At 37.9% G+C, this 20361-nt stretch overlaps 2 protein-coding genes across 8 annotated transcripts; both read right to left on the bottom strand.

The window, feature by feature from the left end:
- Positions 1 to 130: 130 nt before the first annotated feature.
- acd (ACD shelterin complex subunit and telomerase recruitment factor) lies at positions 131 to 10022 on the bottom strand. 3 transcript variants are annotated; one of them, XM_048184243.1, is made up of 13 exons: positions 9767 to 10022; positions 9569 to 9690; positions 9173 to 9263; positions 6463 to 6542; positions 6312 to 6356; positions 6179 to 6213; positions 5888 to 6039; positions 5723 to 5801; positions 5466 to 5624; positions 5282 to 5389; positions 4133 to 4464; positions 3893 to 3969; positions 131 to 401 (listed from the first exon to the last, which is right to left on the bottom strand). In XM_048184243.1, exons 1-13 carry the CDS (start codon positions 9884 to 9886, stop codon positions 317 to 319), a joined length of 1485 nt encoding a protein of 494 aa, XP_048040200.1. In that variant the 5' UTR covers positions 9887 to 10022; the 3' UTR covers positions 131 to 316. The 3 variants fall into 3 exon arrangements, with proteins under 3 accessions (XP_048040200.1, XP_048040201.1, XP_048040202.1); XM_048184244.1 differs by having other exon boundaries at positions 5309 to 5389; XM_048184245.1 differs by lacking the exons at positions 9569 to 9690; positions 9767 to 10022 and adding an exon at positions 9366 to 9499.
- Positions 10023 to 10114: 92 nt separating this feature from the next.
- Positions 10115 to 20209, bottom strand: vrk3 (VRK serine/threonine kinase 3). 5 transcript variants are annotated; one of them, XM_048184238.1, is made up of 16 exons: positions 19836 to 20209; positions 17993 to 18088; positions 17797 to 17901; positions 17469 to 17588; positions 17181 to 17276; positions 16906 to 17040; positions 16691 to 16746; positions 16538 to 16604; positions 16359 to 16440; positions 13946 to 14048; positions 13748 to 13840; positions 13542 to 13674; positions 13340 to 13457; positions 11103 to 11161; positions 10879 to 11015; positions 10115 to 10523 (listed from the first exon to the last, which is right to left on the bottom strand). In XM_048184238.1, exons 1-16 carry the CDS (start codon positions 19996 to 19998, stop codon positions 10512 to 10514), a joined length of 1575 nt encoding a protein of 524 aa, XP_048040195.1. In that variant the 5' UTR covers positions 19999 to 20209; the 3' UTR covers positions 10115 to 10511. The 5 variants fall into 5 exon arrangements, with proteins under 5 accessions (XP_048040195.1, XP_048040194.1, XP_048040196.1 ...); XM_048184237.1 differs by having other exon boundaries at positions 17993 to 18091; positions 19836 to 20207; XM_048184239.1 differs by having other exon boundaries at positions 17469 to 17570; positions 17993 to 18091; positions 19836 to 20207.
- Between the last annotated feature and the right edge of the window lie 152 nt (positions 20210 to 20361).

Raw genomic sequence — 20361 nt, 5'->3', positions numbered from 1 at the left:
CCCACCTTCATTCATTTCTTTGTGACAAAGTTTCTGCTTGGTAAAAGGCATTAAGACCATGGCTTAAAAGAGATAAAAATGGTTATGCAAGTAAAATTGAGATTAAATTATACAAATTGTGACACAGATCTTAGTATTTGAATATTAATATTTATTACAATTGACACACCACTGAACTCACACTTAGACAGCAGCATACATTAACAAAGTGTTTTATTTGGATTAAATCCAAGATTTAAATACAAAAAAAAAAAAAACTGCTCTGTATAACAACAAAAAAACCAGCAACATGTCATTTGAGGTAACAGGTAATGGCTTATGAACCAGCTTCATCGTTGACATCTGCACAGACAGAGGTCCCCAGATAACGCACCGCCCACTGTATGAGATGCCCTGGGATTCTAGACACACACACACACACACACACACACACACACACACACACACACACACACACACACACACACACACACACACACACACACACACACACAAAGAGGTAGGTAAATATAAGGGGTAACAAAGCTCAAAGCTGAAAGATGATAGCTTGATTCCTAGGTGGTTTGGTTTTAACTCTGCATACTGTACTGCTAATGTTACACACTTATAGCTGCTGTCTAGCTAATGCTGTTGTAATTTTTCAATGCTGATCTGGCATTCAGATTTCGCACCAAGAAAGCGTATAACAGGTGCACTAGCAGTCAAAACTATGTTTCACCCAATCTTGATCTAAAGGCATATACTTTTAAATCAAATACTTAATAGTTAATTAAAATATAATAATAATAATAATAATAATAATAACAACAACTTGTGCCTAATAATGAATTTTCTTCACACATACACACACACACACTGTACCACAGAAGAGTTTGTGGTCAGTAAGATTTTTAAATGTTTTTGGAAAGTCTCTTATGCTTTAGGCAGTAAAAAAAAAAAAAAACGTTTTTAAAATTTAAATTAACTATTTTCTATTTAATTTAATCTTGTAATGGCAAAGCTGAATTTTCAGCTGAACTCTCTTCAGTGTCACATAATCCTTCAGAAATCATTTTAATATGCTGATTTGGTGCTTAAGAAATGTTTTTTTCTTATTACTAATATACAGGTGCTGGTCATATAATTAGAATATCGTGAAAAAGTTAGTTTTTTTATTGTAAATTATTTTAAAAAATGAAACTTTCATATACTCTAGATTCCCTACATGTAAAGTAAAACATTTCAAAAGTTTTTTTTTTTTTTTTTAATTTTGATGATTAGAGCGTACAGCTCATGAATGTCCAAAATCCAGTATCTCAAAATATTAGAATATTTCCTAAGATCAATCAAAAAATGGTTCTTTAAAGTATGTTCTTTAAAGTATGTTCATCTCAATACTTGGTCAGCAGCACATATTACAGCGAATGACTTGCTCCTAGCACAAATTACAGCATCAGTGAAGTGTGGCATGGGAGTGATCAGCCTGTGGCACTGCTGAGGCACTATTGAGCCTTCAGATCATCTGTATATTGTTGGATCAACTGTTTCTCATCTTTCTCTTGAAAATATCCCATAGATTCAGGGGCCAGGCATGTTGGCTGGCCAATAAAGCACAGTAATATCATGGTCAGCAAACCACTTGTAAGTGGTTTTTGCACTGTGGGCAGGTGCTAAAGTCCTGCTGGAAAAGGAAATCAGCATCTCCATAAAGCTTGTCAGCAGATGGAAGCATAAAGTGCTCCAAAATCTCCTGGAAGATGGCTGCATTGACTTTGCACTTGATAAAACACAATGGACCAACACCAGCAGACGTCACGGCCCCCCCAAATCATTACTAACTTCAGAAACTTCCCACTAGACTTCAAGCAGCTTGGATTCTGTGCCTCTCCAGTCTTCCTTCAGACTCTGGGACCATGATTTCAACATGAAATGCAAAATTTACTTTTATCCGAAAAGAGGACTTTCGACCACTGTTCACTGTCCAGTTCTTTTTCTCCTTAGCCCAGGTAAGATGCTTCTGACATTTTTTCTGTTTCAGAAGTGGCTTGGTAGTCCTTTTCCTGAAGATGTCCGAGTGTGGTGACTCTTGATGCGCTGACTCCGGCTTCATTCGACTCATTGTGAAGCTCTCCCAAGTGTTTGAATCGGCTTTACTTGACAGTATTCTCAAGCTTGTGGTCATCCCTGTTGCTTGTGCACCTTTGCCTACCCAATTTCTTCCTTCTAGTCAACTTTGCATTTAATATGCTTTGATATTTCACTCTGTAAACAGCCACCACATTCAGTAATGACCTTCTGTGACTTACTCTCTTTGTGGAGGGTGTCAATGATTGTCTCCTGGACCATTGCCAAGTCAGCAGTCTTCCCCATTAGTGTGGTTTCAAAGAACAAGAGATACCCGGAATTTATACTGTAGGGATGGTCATTTAATGAAACTCAAATGTAAACATTCTAATATTTTGAGATACTGGATTTTGGACTTTCATTAGCTGTACGCTCTAATCAACAAATAAAAATAAAAAATAAAAAAATAAAAACTTTTGAAATGTTTTACTTTACATGTAGGGAATCTAGTATAAATGAAAGTTTCATTTTTTAAAAATAATTTACAATAAAAAAATGAACTCTTTCACAAAATTCTAATTATATGACCAGCACCTGTATATATATTATATGTGCCAGTACCGCATGGAGTTCTCTTTCATGCTTGAACACACAAAATTGTGTCAGAATTACCGGTTTGTTGAGTATCCTTTTTGTGCACTTTAGTAGGTCTGAACAAGTAAAAGTAGTAGTAAAAAAAGCCCGCAGTATCCAGCAGTAAAAAAAAAGAAAAAAAAAAAGAAGAAAAAATGCTAGTAGTAGTAAAAAAAAAAAAAAAACCTTAGCGTTGAGCCCCGATATATTAAAGACAAAGCTAAATGTTATATTTATTACAGTGGGTTAATGTGAAGATTGTTTTAAGTTCACTTAAATTAGTGTTGTTATATTTTTTAAAAACTATTAAATGTAAAAATTAATAGCTTTTAATTATACTGTAATGTTGAATGGCTATAATTAATGTCTAAAATTGAGGAAAAAAATCCATGTAATAGAGACATCAATATCAGTACTGGTATCAGTGATACTGGCCTTCATTCATGGTGCTTTTGGAGATTCGAAGTATTACAATATTAAAACCTATGAAAAACTTTAATGCAAGGTGTGATTATTCATGATTAATTTGTGATTAGTTTTTTTTTTTACAAAGATTTTTTTTTAATCGAATGACAGCACTAATACATATTTATATACACCGCGTTCCAAATTATTATGCAAGTGACATATCAGTAAGATTTCAGTAGAATAAACATTCAGATTTTAGTTTTTCTAAGAAAATGTATGTTTGTTTATTTATCCATGCCTTTTTAGATAACTGGTATCAATCTCAGACAAAATTTGCCAGGTCTATGAAAACCCTACTTAGAGGTTGTTCCACATTATTAAGCAAGTCACAGTTCTCATGCAATATGGGGAGGAAGAAAGATCTTTCTGAAGATGAAAAGCATGAAATGGTCCAATGGTCCGATTGCGTGAGAACTGTGACTTGCTTAATAATGTGGAACAACCTCTAAGTAGGGTTTCCATAGACCTAAAGAGACCTGGCCAATTATTTTGTCTGAGATTGATACCAGTTATCTAAAAAGACATGGATAAATAAACAAACTAAAATCTGAATGTTTATTCTACTGAAATCTTACTGATATGTCACTTGCATAATAATTTGGAACGCAGTGTATATATACACACATACACATTTTTGACTGGTACTGTGTAAGTATTACACGGTTAGACAAAGTTTTTAGATCATTGTTTATCACATAAAAACCATATTATAATCATTATGTCTCAGTAGGGAACACGTCACACTCACTGGAAATGGGCGAGGGCTGTGGCAACCTGAGGCTGTGGATGATACAAATAGGAAAAAGGCGTTCCATCTGAGTGCACCTGCAACAGGGAAATTGGGATGATGTAGCAACATTTTCTGATGCAATACACAGTAGATTAGGATTGAATATGTTTTGAGATTGATTTGTCCCACAAAAAAGCATTATTCATATCATATTATGCAAGAATACAGCAAAATATCATTAATAACATTTACACTCACTTTCCTATCTTTGGTAGGTGGAAACGCTGAGGGGTTTTGCCTGGCGGCTGGAGATGCTAGGGGCCTCTGTTCAGAGGGCGGGGCTGTATTATGGACGAGCCACGAGGGAGGACTCACCGCACATTCTCTGTCATGCTCCTGAATGGGGTCGCCGTTAGATTTACCACTCGAGAGGGACGGACTAAACTGGGTCGGCTTCGGTCTCTGACTGAGTGGAATGCCGTCCACTGACATCCCTCCTGTGTTCTGCTTCGAGAATTGGTTTTGGGTGCTTGTTGCTATAGGCAACGCGGGGACTTCCTTTAAAAGCGATTGACTTTCTGGCTCTGGGTCTGTATCAGCACAAAAATGAGTTGAGATAAAAATCATTGTCCATTCTGTTTGTCACAGAATGGTATTATCCATAAATACATCAACAAAAATTCTTACACATTGACACAAACACAGAATTGAATAAAATTAACTACATAATTCCTTGACGAGCATCCTACAATAATATTACAGCTTAATTAGACCAACCGATTCAAATAGTGCCATAATGCCAACCATTTAGTCAAAATGAAATCAAAATTGACTTATTTTTTATGGAATATTGCATACATGAATATTGCATGTCATGTGCCCATGTAATCTTTAAACAAAAATAACTTCCCCTCCCTCTTGCACTGTCTTCCCTTCTCTGATGATGAGGGCGGGGTAACCTGTCACTCACATGAGATCACAGCAATAGCAAACCACAATGATCCAATTAAATCCTGATGGACAAAATCAAGTCCCGCCCAACATTTTTCTTGCTTGAGAAGCCATTTCACTCGGATATACGTCACAATAGGGAAGTAAAGACGATTGCAAATTCCGTTTCATGCTGACTTTAATTTAAAAACAAATATAGTGCAGTTTAAAATAATCACTGCCATTGGAACAATGATTTTTAGTATATATATCTCTTCTAGCCATAGCAATTTTAAGTCTATGCTGAGATGAGCTTGATTTTAGATACCACAAGCACCGTTTTTTTTATATAAAATAAAAACAATAAGTCCTGGAGTGTATGTTGTTTACGCTTATCTGCCTGGTTAGTTATTACACAATTAAAATGATGTCCTGTTATTCTGTGTATGTTAAACATTTGCATAAAGAGGAAATTACCATTTGAGTCTGAAGTGGAACATCTACCTAATAGAGCTGGCTCTTGTGTGAACATATCCCATGGGCTCTCTCCATCCCCAGGCAGCTCCCCTGTTCCATACGAAACCTCTGGGAGACGGATGGATGAGTTTAATAACACATCATCTACCTGAAACAGCACTGACTTTCTTTTGTAAAATCTCACCTGGTCTTGTGTGTACCAGAGTAGACGGTCCTTCATCTGGACATGAGTCCCTTATATCGTCCTGAGTGGCCACTACTTGGTTTGCAATCGATGTGGTTGGATGCGATTCTTCAGGGGGCGGGGCCAAGCCATTTGGCGTCTCACTCTCACTTTCTGCACCTGCACATACACATAGTGTGCCACATGCACTGTAAAATCTGGTCGAATGCCCAAAGGGTTGTCTTGAAAAAAGCAATTAATTAGACAGCAGACAGTACTGGGATCAGCTGTCATCAGCTCCCTCTGTTCCTCCGGGATGAGAAGAAAAGGCACGGGGACAATGAACTGCTCCTGTCCCTGGAAAAAACACACACACCCATATGCAATGATAATTTGTCTGGTCAACAGCTGGTGCCTATAAGTTGCCAAGGAAGCAGCCTCACCCTCCAGTGAAGCCTCTCTCGATGCCAGTGAGTTGGCGTCGCCACACTTGGACAATATTTTGCAGACATGGTTATTTTCTCCGTTGCGTCATTCAGAATATTTATTATAATGTCATTGTGCCACACTTCCAATAGAGATGAGAGTGAGACCCCTGGGAAATTATGTACATAATGCACATCTTTTCGCTTTATAAAGGCAAATTACAGGCATTTACAGTTCACCAAAAAAGGTGTGCGTATATGCAAGCTATTCAAAGAAAGACAAAGAGAAAGAGTGTGTGTGACACTTACCAGAAGCTGAACTTACTGAACCCTCCCTGCGGGATCTGACAGAGAGCAATACAATTAACACTAACTTAAAAACACACTGCAGCCCTCTGTAATATGTACGTGTTCACACATGCTATAAATAAGGTCAACACACCTCCACGTCTTTACGATCTGGTCTCTGACTGATTCGAGAGTTGTACTGAAAGATAATGAAAGATGATTAGAGATTAACAAAGGTTAATTGACAATGATTTAGTGCAGTTAGGACACATCATTGCACATGCTTAGAGAGATCAATGACTTGCCAGCTAGGGGGTTGTTGGCGCTTTGAGGCAATGCATATGGTGTTCATTTGATTGACTTTCAAGTAAAACTGGCAAGATGCCTGAAAAAAACAAAAAGATGAAACAGAAACATGCATCTGATACATAAAGATTTCTGATGACAATATTCAAATAAACTTTTCATTTGGTAATATCAGTTTTTGTTTAATGTTTTAATCAGGGCCGTCTTTAGGGTGGCGCAACTGTTGCGACCGTACCAGACCCTGCAGCGAACGGCCCAAGGGGACCATCCTCCTACACCCACCGGAAGGCGATCGCGAATGGAGCAATTGAGGGGGACCCTACTTCCTCTAACTGGCTCTGGGCCCCGCCCCATGCTTAGGATGTCACTAACTTTAAAGGGTTAGTTCACCTAAAAATGGAAATTCTATCATTAATTACTCACCCTCATGTCGTGCCAAACCTATCAGACCTTCGTTCATCTTCGGAACACAAATTAAGATATTTTTCACAAAATCCGATGGCTCAGTGAGGCCTGCATTGACAGCAAGATAATTAACACTTTCAATGCCCAGAAAGCTACTAAAGACATATTTAAAACAGTTCATGTGACTACAGTGGTTCAATCTTATTATTATGAAGTGACAAGAATACTTTTTGTGCACCAAAAAACAAAATAACGACTTCAACCAGATCTAGTGATGGCCAATTTCAAAACACTGCTTCATGAAGCTTCAAAGCTTTATGAATCTTTTGTTTCGAATCAGTGGTTCGGAGCGTGAATCAAACTGCCAAAGTCATGCGCCCCAGTGGTGAACCATTGAAATTTTGAAACACTTATCATGTAACGAAGCCTCGTTAACTAAAATCACGTGACTTTGGCAGTTTGATACACGCTCCGAACCACTGATTCGAAACAAAAGGTTTGTAAAGCTTCGAAGCTTCATGAAGCAGTGTTTTGAAATCACCAATCACTAGATATTGTTGAATAAAGTTGTTATTTTGTTTTTTTGGTGCACAAAAAGTATTCTCGTCACTTCATAACATTAAGGTTTAACCACTGTAGTCACATGAACTGTTTTAAATATGTCTTTTGTAGCTTTCTGGGCATTTGAAAGTGGTAATTGTCTTGCTGTCAATAGAGGCCCTCACTGAGCCATCAGATTTTATAAAAAATATCTTAATTTGTGTTCCGAAGATGAACGAAGGTCTTACGGGTGTGGAACGACACGAGGATGAGTAATAAATGACAGAATTTTCATTTTTGGGTGAACTAACCCTTTAATGCATGTGTCGAGAATCAGTGTTTTTCAACCCTTTTGACTCAAAGACAGGTAATTTAAAGGATAAGGGGGGGCAGGGGGTACGGACCTGAACACAAAAAGAAATGTGGGAGAGAAAGAGGGGACCATGAGCCGGGACTCGAACTTAGGTCGCCGAAAGCGCAACACATGGACACATGATACCCACAACTGTGCTAGGTGTGACACCCATGGTGTTTTAATATTGCATTCATTTACATGGGTCCGTGTACGTTTTGATAGTTTGTTTTCCAATTTGAAATGAAATAAGCAGAAACGAGAAAACGGTCGTTTCCCGTTTTTTCGTTTGTTAAAAAAACGGGAAAACGAGATTTTGACTCGATTTTCGTTTTTTTCAGGTCACGGATAGAAAACGGAAACACGACTTCAAAACTCGTTTTCCACATGTGGGCGGTCATTACACGCCCCTTTCAGACGATTGGTCTATCAAATCTGAGCCAGTGACGTCATCGGCTTTCTTCTGTGCAACCTAACGCAAAAATACAAAAATAATAAGCCTATTTAACCCTTCACAGATTCGAATGGTGTTACATATATTTGACCATAAATGTCTGAGTATTTTAAGTTGTTTCCGCTTTTATAAGAAAATTCAAGTGAACGCGTCGGCGCCTCACGCGCACACACAACATCAGTTTTAGTAACTTGACATAACAGCCTGTTAACTGTCAAAATAACATAGCCTACATTCAACCAAATATATAAAAAGTTATACTGCTCATTTTATGTAGTCTGTGTATTTAAATAATAAATATAGTTTAGCCTCCAAATCGTGAATATTGAAACATTTGGATTTGTGTCAAATTATAGAGAGGTAGCCTATAACGCCGGTTTCTGTTTCAGTTCAGCTTTAAATTAATTAGTTTTAACAAACGAAAAAACGGGAAACGACCGTTTTCTCGTTTCTGCGTATTTCATTTCAAATTGGAAAACAAACTATCAAAACGTACACGGACCTACATGACTTTTCTAGACCAAACTGGTCTATAAATCAAACTTATAAAATGAGTAAAAAATTAATCATTTAAGTAGTGGGCCCCGGTTGAGAACCACTGCCCTGAGGGGCCCAAAGCAGTATGGTAGAGTGCCAGTTATTAACTGCTTGATCTCATTTTTTAAACTGAAAATATGTTAAATTCCAATTCACTAAATACCACAATGAAGCTGAAACTCAGCTAAATGCTTCAGAATTCCTCCCACATTTATAGGACTCTGAAAATCAATAAAGATTATTAACATCTTTGCAACAATCAATATTACAAGAAGAATTTAAATGCATTAGCATGGCACTAAATGAGTGTTATTATAAGCCATCCAAGAACTGCAATGGCCAGACAAGAAGTCCCTGATATATTGGCATTCAAAAGAAAAATGTTTAGAGTTTGGAACCAAAAGATGGACACATAACATACCAGATCAGGGTTCATGTCAAAGTTCAGCTCAAAGCTGCGTACATATACAATAGCATTGTGCAGGCCTGTAAAGGTCTCCATCTCCTCCAAGCTGAAGACAGAGAGAACAAAATTCTGTCATTTTTTTTCTAGTTGGATTTCATTACTATCACATTGAAACTTAAAGTAGTGCCTGTTGATCTCTAATATTCACCCATGCAAGTATAAAATTCAAGGCAACAGTTAATATGCTGCAATGCAGAAGAGCAGAGCCCTAAACTTGTGCTTGTAACAGCTAGAGTGTGCTTATTTCAGCTTGATTTTCACTGGGCCCGATTATCCAGATGAGTTAGATAAAAACAGGGGCCCAGGTGTGTAGTGAGTGGTGTCATAACAGAGGATTAATAGGTCCCTCACTCCTGCAGACGCTCCCATGCGGCTTCGCTCAGCACCGCGGGAATGACAGCGCTCCCATCGGACAAGAACAGCATACAGGCATCTGTGTGCTCCGTCCGCTGCGAGTCTGATATGTCACACACCTAACCAACACACACCCGCACTTTAGTACTGACACGACATTCTAGACATATGATCACCCATTAAAAAACTACTTACGCCGACAACGTTTGCTTTTACAGTCGTTTCACACTGGCTTTGGCCGTAGTTTTGGATGAGTTTCTCGATCCACGGCTCCAGCTCCGCCATTCGGCGACGTTTTATCTTTGGTGGATTCATTGGTAAACTAGTGTATCTGTCCACTAGTGTAAATGTAGTAAACGAGTTCAAACGGTTGAACTATTCGCGCCCCCTTATTGAACATTGATGCTTTATTTTCGTTCCGTGTAGAAAAATAGACCAGATGATTTGAGTTCCGTTACAATCATGTACAATCGAATCGTTGGTGCCCTCTTGTGGTATTTGTGCGCAATGATGATAAAAACAAAAACAAAACAGATAAGCAAGTTGTGTACTGCTGTCTATTTTTATTAAGGTACGATACAATTTATGAAAACATGAGAGAAAAATATGAAGAAGACTTCCCTTATAACATGAACATGACACTGATGGATTGAAATGTAATGGTTGTATATCAAGACCAGGGAGAAATTATTTATTGTAAAAAAAAAAAGAAAAAAAAAAAAAAGAAAAACCTAAACTGCTTTTTTCAAAATGTTAAAAGACAATAATAACAAATCACAGTGATTAAAACTCAATCAATGAGAGCAAACAAGCATGCAAAGTTTGCACTGTAATACAATTGTAAAAACCGCAATAAAAGTTGCTTTTAAAAACATAAAAGCTTTCTTAAACATTCCATAAAACAATTAAAGCCACATTCCACACCTGTTAACTCTTCTCATTATGGTTTCACCTGTGGAGGAAAAAAAAAGTCAGACTGAGATTTGAACTACCTTCACCTGCTGTCGGCATGAATACAAGTTGCCGACTTGGAAGTTGCACATGAACACACCTTCAAATTGTAATTACAACAGTAAACTTCCCAGTAATGAGGACCATTATTTTTTAATTTTGTAATCATTTCTGTATTTGTACAGTTTTCACAGCTGTTGCAGTTTTGAAATATGTGAGAATGAAACAGTTTCATATTTCTTGGCACCCATAAAGCAGTTGAAACGTGATACCCATAATTAAAAAAAAATTTAAAGGAAGGAAGGATCTTCCAAATAAGCTTGTAGTAGTCGTTTAAATATGGAAGTACATGTTACCTGCAGATTCAGTGATTCATTCAGACTCCCACCCATTTTCTGTAAGCTCTTATGAAGTCCAGCTTTCAGAAGGGTGTAATCTGGTTTCTCAGTATACTGCAGGGTCATCACAGCAGACAGATATTCTTGTAATGCACCTAAATTGCACACAAAACACATTACTTTCACTCCTTCACTGGTATTAAATGCATGAGAATGACAAGAATAGAAAAATGAATGCTCACTTGAAGCTTTCTTCTGTTTGTAACAGCAACTCAGAAGTCCAGGGATGTCAGAAACATACCTACAGGCAGACAGAAAACATTGCACATTAAAGCACATTGACATAACTGTAGTCTTCCCTCTGTATTGCTATAGGTTTTCATTCATAAAAATTGTGTTCCTTTATGATTCTAAATGCATGCAATATAGATTAGGATGTTGTATTTAAAGAGACTAAAGGTACACTCATTGAAGGAACCGTTCCACTGGAGTAAAGCACCTTGTCCAGAGCCGGTGATACTGCAGCTCATGGCTCATTACTTGTGGCGATCGAACTAGCAACCTTCTTTTTTAAAGAATTAGCTCACTTTAGAAGTAAAATTTCCTAATAATTTACTCAACCCCATGCCATCCAAGATGTTCGTCTTTTTTTCTTCAGTCGAAAAGAAATTAAGGTTTTTGAGGAAAACATTCCAGGATTTTTCTCCATAATTTCTCCATTTTTCTTCAATGGCTACCAACAGGTTGAAGGTCCAAATTGCAGTTTCAGTGCAGCTTCAAAGGGCTTTAAACGATCCCAGACGAGGAATAAGGATCTTATCTAGCGAAACGATCAGTCATTTTCTAAAAACATTAAAAATTATATACTTTTTAACCACAAATGCTCGTCTTGCACTGCTCTGCGATGTGCCGCGCATTGCGTAACCACGTTGGAAAGGTCATGCGTGACGTAGACTGAAGTACTGCGGTAGGGCGAAAATCTCATTTTCTCCTCCAACTTCGTCCGACATCGTTGTTTTACCCTTTTTTGTAAGGCCGTTTGACTTAGTCTTTTCAGATTTAGAGCAGTGCAAGATGAGCATTTGTGGTTAAAAAAATATATATATATTTTTTTTTTTTTTCTTTTTAGAAAATGACCAATTGTTTCTCTAGATAAGACCCTCTTTCCTCAGCTGGGATCATGTAGAGCCCTTTGAAGCTGCACTGAAACTGCAATTTGGACCTTCAACACGTACCTCAGTGAAATCCACTATATGGAGAAAAATCCTGGAATGTTTTCCTCAAAAACATTAATTTCTATTTGACTGAAGAAAGAAAGACATCAACATCTTGGATGACATGGGGGTGAGTAAATTATCAGGAAACTAATCCTTTAAAGGTGCCATCGAACGTTTTTTTACAAGATGTAATATAAGTCTAAGGTGTCCCCTGAATGTGTCTGTGAAGTTGCAGCTCAAAATACCCCATAGATTTTTTTTTTATAAATTTTTTTAACTGCCTATTTTGAGGCATCATTAGAAATGCGCCGATTCATGCTGCGGCCCCTTTAAATCGCGCGCTCTCCGCCCCCTCCCGAGCTCTCGACTCTATCATTGCATAAAGTTCACACAGCTAATATAATCCTCAAAATGGATCTTTACAAAGTGTTCGTCATGCAGGATGTCTAATCGCGTAAGTACAGTGTTTATTTGGATGTTTACATTTGATGAGTTTGATGCTGTACTCCGTGGTTAAAGCTAACATTACACACTGTTGGAGAGATTTATAAAGAATGAAGTTGTGTTTATGCATTATACAGACTGCAAGTGTTTAAAAATGAAAATAGCGACGGCTTCTTGTCTCCGTGAATACAGTAAGAAACGATGGTAACTTTAACCACATTTAACAGTACATTAGCAACATGCTAACGAAACATTTAGAAAGACAATTTACAAATATCACTAAAAATATCATGATATCATGGATCATGTCAGTTATTATTGCTCCATCTGCCATTTTTTGCTATTGTTCTTGCTTGCTTACCTAGTCTGATGATTCAGCTGTGCACAGATTCAGATGTTAATACTGGCTGCCCTTGTCTAATGCCTCGATCATGGGCTGGCATATGCAAATATTGGGGGCGTACATATTAATGATCTCGACTGTTACGTAACAGTCGGTGTTATGTTGAGATTCGCCTGTTCTTCGGAGGTCTTTTAAACAAATGAGATTTATATAAGAAGGAGGAAACAATGGAGTTTGAGACTCATTGTATGTCATTTCCATGTACTGAACTCTTGTTATTCAACTATGTCGAGGTAAATTCAATTTTCAATTCGATGGCACCTTTAAATGACTTATTGAGTTATGAAAAGTTATGAAAAAGTAATGACCAATTTAAAAGAAAAAATATAATAAAATTGATGACTAACTTGTAAGACTAGTCTAAGCAGTTTATGTAACCGGCCACTGATCAAGGTGGTTTTGCATTTTTCCTTACTTCTCCTTCTCTGCAGCAATAGAGCTTATTTGAGAGAGGTGACTCCAGGGTAGTGAGCCCGTCATCCAACACAGCATACAGTAACCTAGAGACTGCAGGTCACTGCGACGAGAGGGACCTGCAAAACACCCATAGACATGCAAATTAGACTTGCTTTCTGACATTGATAATGTAAATAACGCAATGAACAACTGACACTCACCAGCCCCCTTGTGAGAATCCACGCTGATGAAGTTGACGTTACCCTGGTGAGCAGTGCGGCTACCCTGTCGGTACTCCACGTGCTTTCCACCAGGGCAAAACCTAAATGCGTGACCAAAGCCAGACAAGAAAGCCTACAAAACACAACAAACACTTTAATAATGTATAATGCTCCACCTTCAGTTCATAAGAGGCATGCTTACTGACCTCTGTGTGACTGTCAGTGCTGATGTAAATATTCCCTGCATGGATGTCTGCATGGGCATATTCCTTCTCGTGGATGAATTCAAGTGAATCCAACTACAAAACAAATACACATCCTATATACTGTGCTGTTTCATAGAATGGCATAGCTAGAGCAATACCAAAAAATCTGAGATTTAGGCCATTCAGTGGCACACTTACTAGTCGTAGTGCAAGTTGAAGAACAGCCTTCTCAGAGAGGGAACCGGTCCCTTCATCTATGACTGTCTGCAGTGGTTGGCCTATGCTGGGAAAAACTAAAAACCTACAGGGAAGTGAACACGGATACAATTAGATTCCACAATGAGGTCATACTTATTGAACTGTTTTTATCTTTACATACAATCTTTAAATGCGCTCCTCTGCGCTCATGACACAAGCCTATGAAAATCAGTGAAATGCAAAGCAACAACCAAAGGCATCAGTCTGCACGTGTACACGTGGTGTGGAAACGTGCTGTATGTGAATACATCCCACTGTTCGCTGGACAAATTGACAACTGAATTGCAAAATGAATTGCTGTTGGCTAAAAGACAATGATAAGTCCATGTTCAATGATATGGAAATAAAAGACTATTCTAAATTCTAAACCATTTTTGTAATGTAATGCCACAATGTAATGTCTTGAATTATCTCCACTCGTAGGCTTTCCTCACTATTGTGATGCCCCAGTCTACCCTGTGCATCTGTTTGGTTGTGTGTGATTCTTATGCCGAGTTCAGACTGCACGATTTTCAAAGCAGTCGGGTCACTGTTCTTTTCACACTGCATGACTATCTTGGCCAGCATTCAGTCGCTGCTGTGTTCACACTGCACGATGGATCAGCAACAGAAGGTTTCACACTGCATGACTTTACAATAGGAAGAATTGCCTATTACTCTGTCTGGCATGCAAACTTTCACAACCACGCGAGATGTGACAAGGAAACAACGCGATATCATGCGTGCAAGACCGGAATTATTATTATTATTAAAAATGGTAGTCCGCAAGAAGCTTGCAATACAAATTGCCTGTGCGCTCATTTGCAGCGAAAACAAGAAAAAGAAAAGAAGAATATGGAGGAGGAAATGTTTGGGGAGACTGTGGATTGTGTGTTCTGCAACGAGAGTTGGAGGTAAATACATAACTTTTCAATGTGCTGCTGTTGCGGATGGTCAAGCAAATGTTTGTGCTTTGTTTCTGTTTGATAGAATTGTAATTTATCTGAAACAAAGCCATGCTTGCTGATATTGTGGTCTATAACTCCTCCCCGAACTCCCCGCTGCTCTGTATCTTGCTCTCTCATTGGCTGTCAGTCATCGCCGATGTAGTTTTCAGTCAGAACACTTTTCACACAGCAGGATTTTGAATCGCCGACAGGTCCAGATATTTAGCATCAGATCGCGTCTTTGCTCATTCACACTACGTGATTGTCACTCGCGTGAACGAGCACTGATTTGCCTGTGATTTCGGGCATTTGTCGGCGATTTCTCAAAACCTGTCAGCGAGCCAAAATCGGGGCTAAAATCGTGCAGTCTGAACTCGGCTTTAGGTGCCGTCTGAAGGGGGTGTGGCCGACACACCTGACACTTGTTGGATGCAGAGTTAAATGCCACTGAGACCGTTTGTGTGGGAGCTTTGTTTGAATGATCATCTGGTTCAGCATGGCGCTTGATAGCCTGTGTTATACTGAGTATCCTGCCCGGCCCTAAAACGTTTATTTATGTTATATTTATGTCTTTCTTGTGTTAAAATAAATGTTTCTGCAAAGAATTGGCGCATCTGGTCTCCTGTTTGTTACAGCCTAAGAGCCGGCTGTAACACTATGTATTGACATCTGTTATTATATATGCACTGCCATTCAAATGTTTGGGGTCAGTAAAATTGTTGTTTGTTTTTAAAAGAAGTCTCTTGTGCTCACTAAGGCTGCATTTACTTGATCAAAAATACAGAAAAAGTGTGAAATATTATTACAATTTAAAATAACTGTTTTCTATTTGAATTTGTGTTATGAAAAGTACCAACTTCAATACTGAAATTTAAAAAATGTGACATTTCGAGTGCTGTTGAGCGGATTCGTAAACACCTCTGATTGCCCATTGTGTTGACGTGCTCAACATATATGTCTGTGATTGGCTACGATGATCAACACACAGGTGCATTTGAAAGCACATGGAAAGAGCAGAGGTGTTTACAAATCCGCTCAACAGCACTCAAAGCGTCACATTTTTAAAACTTCAGTATTGACTTATATTCAAATTAGTGTTGTCAAAAGTACCAACTTTGATTCTATTTTAAAATGTAACTAATTCTTCAATGTCACATGATCCTTCAGAAATCATTCTAATAATATGCTTATTTAGTGTTCAAGAAAGATTTCTTATTATTATCAATGTTAAAAATGGTTGTGCTGCTTAATATTTTTTTGGAACCCATGATGTATTTTCAGAATTCTTTGATGAATAAAAGGTTCAATTTAATGCATCCTTGATTAATACTAGTATGAATTTCTTTCAAAACCCCCAAATTTTTGAATGGTAGAGTAGTATAATATTCTATAAAGGTTTCTGAACAGATAAATACAAATCCACATACCTATATGCTTCATGGAGACCAAATCCTACACATGGTGGAATCCCAAGGAAGTCCAATTTGTGCATTTTCATCCATTTCTCCACTATTGAAAAAAAGAAAAAGAAGTTGTGGTTATTAATAAGCCCAGCTGCAATAATTAGGTTTTTTATATATTCATTGCAAGTGCTAAAATGACTGACCTGCATCAGGTTTGGCTGCTCTCAGATGGAAGTTCTGCTCATTGAACAGGTGTCCTTCTTTAGCACCCTGAGAAAGAGAACCCAACGTTATCAGGACCTTCCTCACAAACACATGCACACAGACAGGCTACATTTTGTGAACACAACACTCACCAATCTCAACATGTACTGGCATTCATTTGGGTCTGCATGCTGATTTGCCTGGCACACTAGATTAGACAGACAATATTTATATTGATAAGCCACATTTATTGCATTGCTGTTATCTTTGTCTTAACCATCTGAGGAAAAATTAAGATGCATAGATGGATACATTCACCCACATGCCATTAATGTGGACTATAAGGTTTGATAGTCAAATATCTTACCTGCATATGTCAGATCTAATTCTGTTTGCCACAGAAGTTCAACCAGCTTCCACTTTTTGCTTGACTGGTCACAAACCACCAGACCCTCCTGGACAGGCTCCACGGTGCACACCCGCTTCCTGCCTTTGCATTTAGCTAAAAACCCACATAATAACAACATGATGCCATTTAGTATGAAACACAATAAAGAGAAATGTGATGTAATCACTTTTAGATATCATGCATTATCTTTCGATATAAATTGAGCAGTTTGTCCTCTATATAGTGCATCTTACATGGGCTTTGAATAAATGAAGATGTTTGCTTTGCCTCCTCATTTTTAACCTGGGGGGAAGCCTTAAGTTTTCGAGGTGACATCGAATGCGTCTTATCTGAAATATTGCAGCACACAAAATACTTCAGGGCACACTAATAAAAATATCTTAATTTTGTGTTCATTTATAAGAACGTGTCATATTTGCAATTTACTGCTATATATCTGCTATAATTACATAAGCTATAAGAAGATACCAAATCTGAATTTAAAGACTACATCCAGAGTCTCCCAGTACACGGCATCTCACCTGGAGTTTGAAGTGTAAACGAACAAGATTGCTTCGCCTCCTCTTGTTGTTTAACCTGGGGGGATGCCTTTCCCTTTCCAGGAGATTTCAAAGACTTCTTATCTGGGATAATGCAAAAGTCTTTCACACAAAATCATGCAGCATTCAGTGTTATAACACTATTGACATGAATTTAGCAGAAAACTTCTATACAAGGAATAATAACATGACCATTTTTGATATTTATTCTGTGAAATAACAGCAACATCTACTCTAATTACTTTTGGCTATAATAAAACATGCTATTTTAAAAGTTAATGTCTAGCGATGTACAGTACAGTGTGTCTACCTGGGGTTTGAGTTATTATAGACAATGTTTTCTTTGACACTTCTTCCTCCTCTTTCACCAGGGGGGGTGTCTTTCGCTTTCGAGTAGATGGCAGAGACCTCTGATCTGAAATAAAGCAGTCGTCTTTCACACAAATTCTAGAAGTCTACAAAGCCCTTGTCTCTGCTAAAGAAACACTCAACACCCTCAGACTCACCAACACAGTCCGTGGCTGTGCTACTCAAGGTCTTTCGTCGTGTCGAACGCAAAGGTGGGCGAATCAGTGCAGATTTTGAGGAGTCTCCAGCAGAATCTACTACAAAAAAATTTGGATTTTTGCATTGCTGGTATGCATTTTAGAAGAAGCAAAAGGGGTCAAAAAGGAGGCTCAGTCAGATGGCATATACATAGACTTACATGTATTATGCATAAACTACCATTCAAAAGTTTGGGATTTTTTTAACACTGTTGAAAGTCTATTATGCCCATCAAGACTGCATTTATTTGACCAAAAACACAATAAAAACAGTAATATTTTGAAATATTACAACAATTAAAAATAACTTTTCTATTTTAATATATTTAAAATCTATTTTACTCATGTGGGAAAAAAGCTGAATTTTCAGCATCATTACTCCAGTCTTCAGTGTCACATGATCCTTCAGAAATAATTCTAATAATATGCTGATTTGGTGCTCAAGAAACATTTCTTATTATTATCAATGCTGAAAACAGTTGTGCTGCTTAATAATATAGTGGAAACTGATCGTTTTTTTCAGGATTCTTTGATGAATAGAAGGTTCGAAATAACATTTATTTGAACTATAAATCTTTTGTCATATTATAAATATATCTTTAATCCCACCTTTGATCAATTTAATGCATCCTTGATGAATAAAAGTATTTCAACAACAGAAAATCCTTATTGACCCCAAACTTTTTAGTGTATTCTGCTAGCAAAGGAGACCATCATGGCATTAACAAACAAACAAATAAACTAACACTGAAATATATTTTAGCTTATTGATTACTTTGAGAGAGAGTCATTGTTTTCCCCCAAAATAAAGATGGCTGGTTTATGGCTGGTTCACCTATATCATAAAGATGTACTGCATAGATATGACACACTCAATCATTCAGTTAAAGGTGCTAAAGAGGATGTTTTGTTTTATACATTTTTGCAATATTACTTGAAACTGTCTTTACTAACTGATAAAAGACTATTTATTAGGTGCACTGAAAGTAATAATATTAATATACATCATCTGTGCACGAGGTAGGGCCTTAAAAACATCAGCCAATCGTTTCCGCGATCATCACGTAAACGATTGGCCCTCTGGCTTGTCAATCACTGCCGTGACGTTCCTTTTGAGAGACGAGCGCGGCTGCGCTCTCCAGTAACTTTCCACCCTCCACAGGCGCTGCATGCAATGTTTTTGTCAGGAGACAGGAGTAACAACTGCAGATTATGAGTTACCTGCGGTGAGTCCGACATAATGAATCCAAAAAACACGACACAGCGAATGCCGGTGGTAAACAATACGAGTGTTTACGAGTTTTGGGGGGCGTTCCTTTGAAATGTGTTGTGAAGGAGGGGGGCTGTTCTTACGCATGCGCTCATTTCAAAAACTCAGTCTGGATTCTCAGTCGACGAAAAAATCCTCTCTGTCACCTTTAAATGCTGATGTTACATCAAACCCACTTTGAAACTATTACTACTAGACAACTAGATTAACAGTGTTCAACTCAATTGCAAATGGGTTAATAAGGAAATCTGTACCATGAATGAATAAATCATTTTTTAATTGTAGATATGAACCCAGCAAGCACTTGGTCCACGAAACATGTATGTACTTGCGTATTAAAGTAATGATGAAGACATGAATCCATTGAAGATGTTTACAGCGTTACTGCATGGCATGAGCGTGTGTTTTCTTGCCTGTCTCCTTTTTTATATTTAGTCAGCTTGTTCTGCCTCTTTGATCAGCAAATTGTAGCCCTTTCTGACACTTTTCGGACAAATGTAATTAAAATAAGGTTTAACTAAAACCCATATTTACCTTCCATGGCACTCACAGATGAAAGCACAGAGCATGGATGAAGCTCGGATAGCTGTGAAGTTACAGCTTCTGTCGAGTCTTCTGGGAGTCTTCCACCACATGAAGGACAGAATTTGAACCCAAGCTGTAACTTTGAACCACACTCAGGACAGAAATTCACCATTATGACGGCGAATTAGGCGCGGTGGGTGGGAATATGGCACTCGGCTAAATGTGCTGGCAGTCACTGACACAAGGGAAGCTCTTCCAACTATATTTCCAAATGTTGACTGGCGAATCAGCCTTCAACAGACATCTTTCGCACTGTTGCAATCAAAACGTTCTAACTGACACAAACCACGTGATTGTTTGCAGCTGACGTATTACGGCAAGAGACACGGACCAGAATTCATGATTTTCACATTTTCTTTTTTAAATGAACGACGAGCAATATATTAAAATTGCTCGTGCCCTTTTCTGATATTATTAACTGCTGAAAATTAGCCTTTCTTAGGCAAAGACTAAAATTACAAAACGGTAATAATTT

Source organism: Megalobrama amblycephala, linkage group LG3 (genome assembly GCF_018812025.1).
Source record: "Megalobrama amblycephala isolate DHTTF-2021 linkage group LG3, ASM1881202v1, whole genome shotgun sequence".
NCBI lineage: Eukaryota > Metazoa > Chordata > Actinopteri > Cypriniformes > Xenocyprididae > Megalobrama > Megalobrama amblycephala.
The sequence above is the reverse complement of the archived record's forward strand: the minus strand, read 5'-3'. Positions and strand labels throughout refer to the sequence as shown.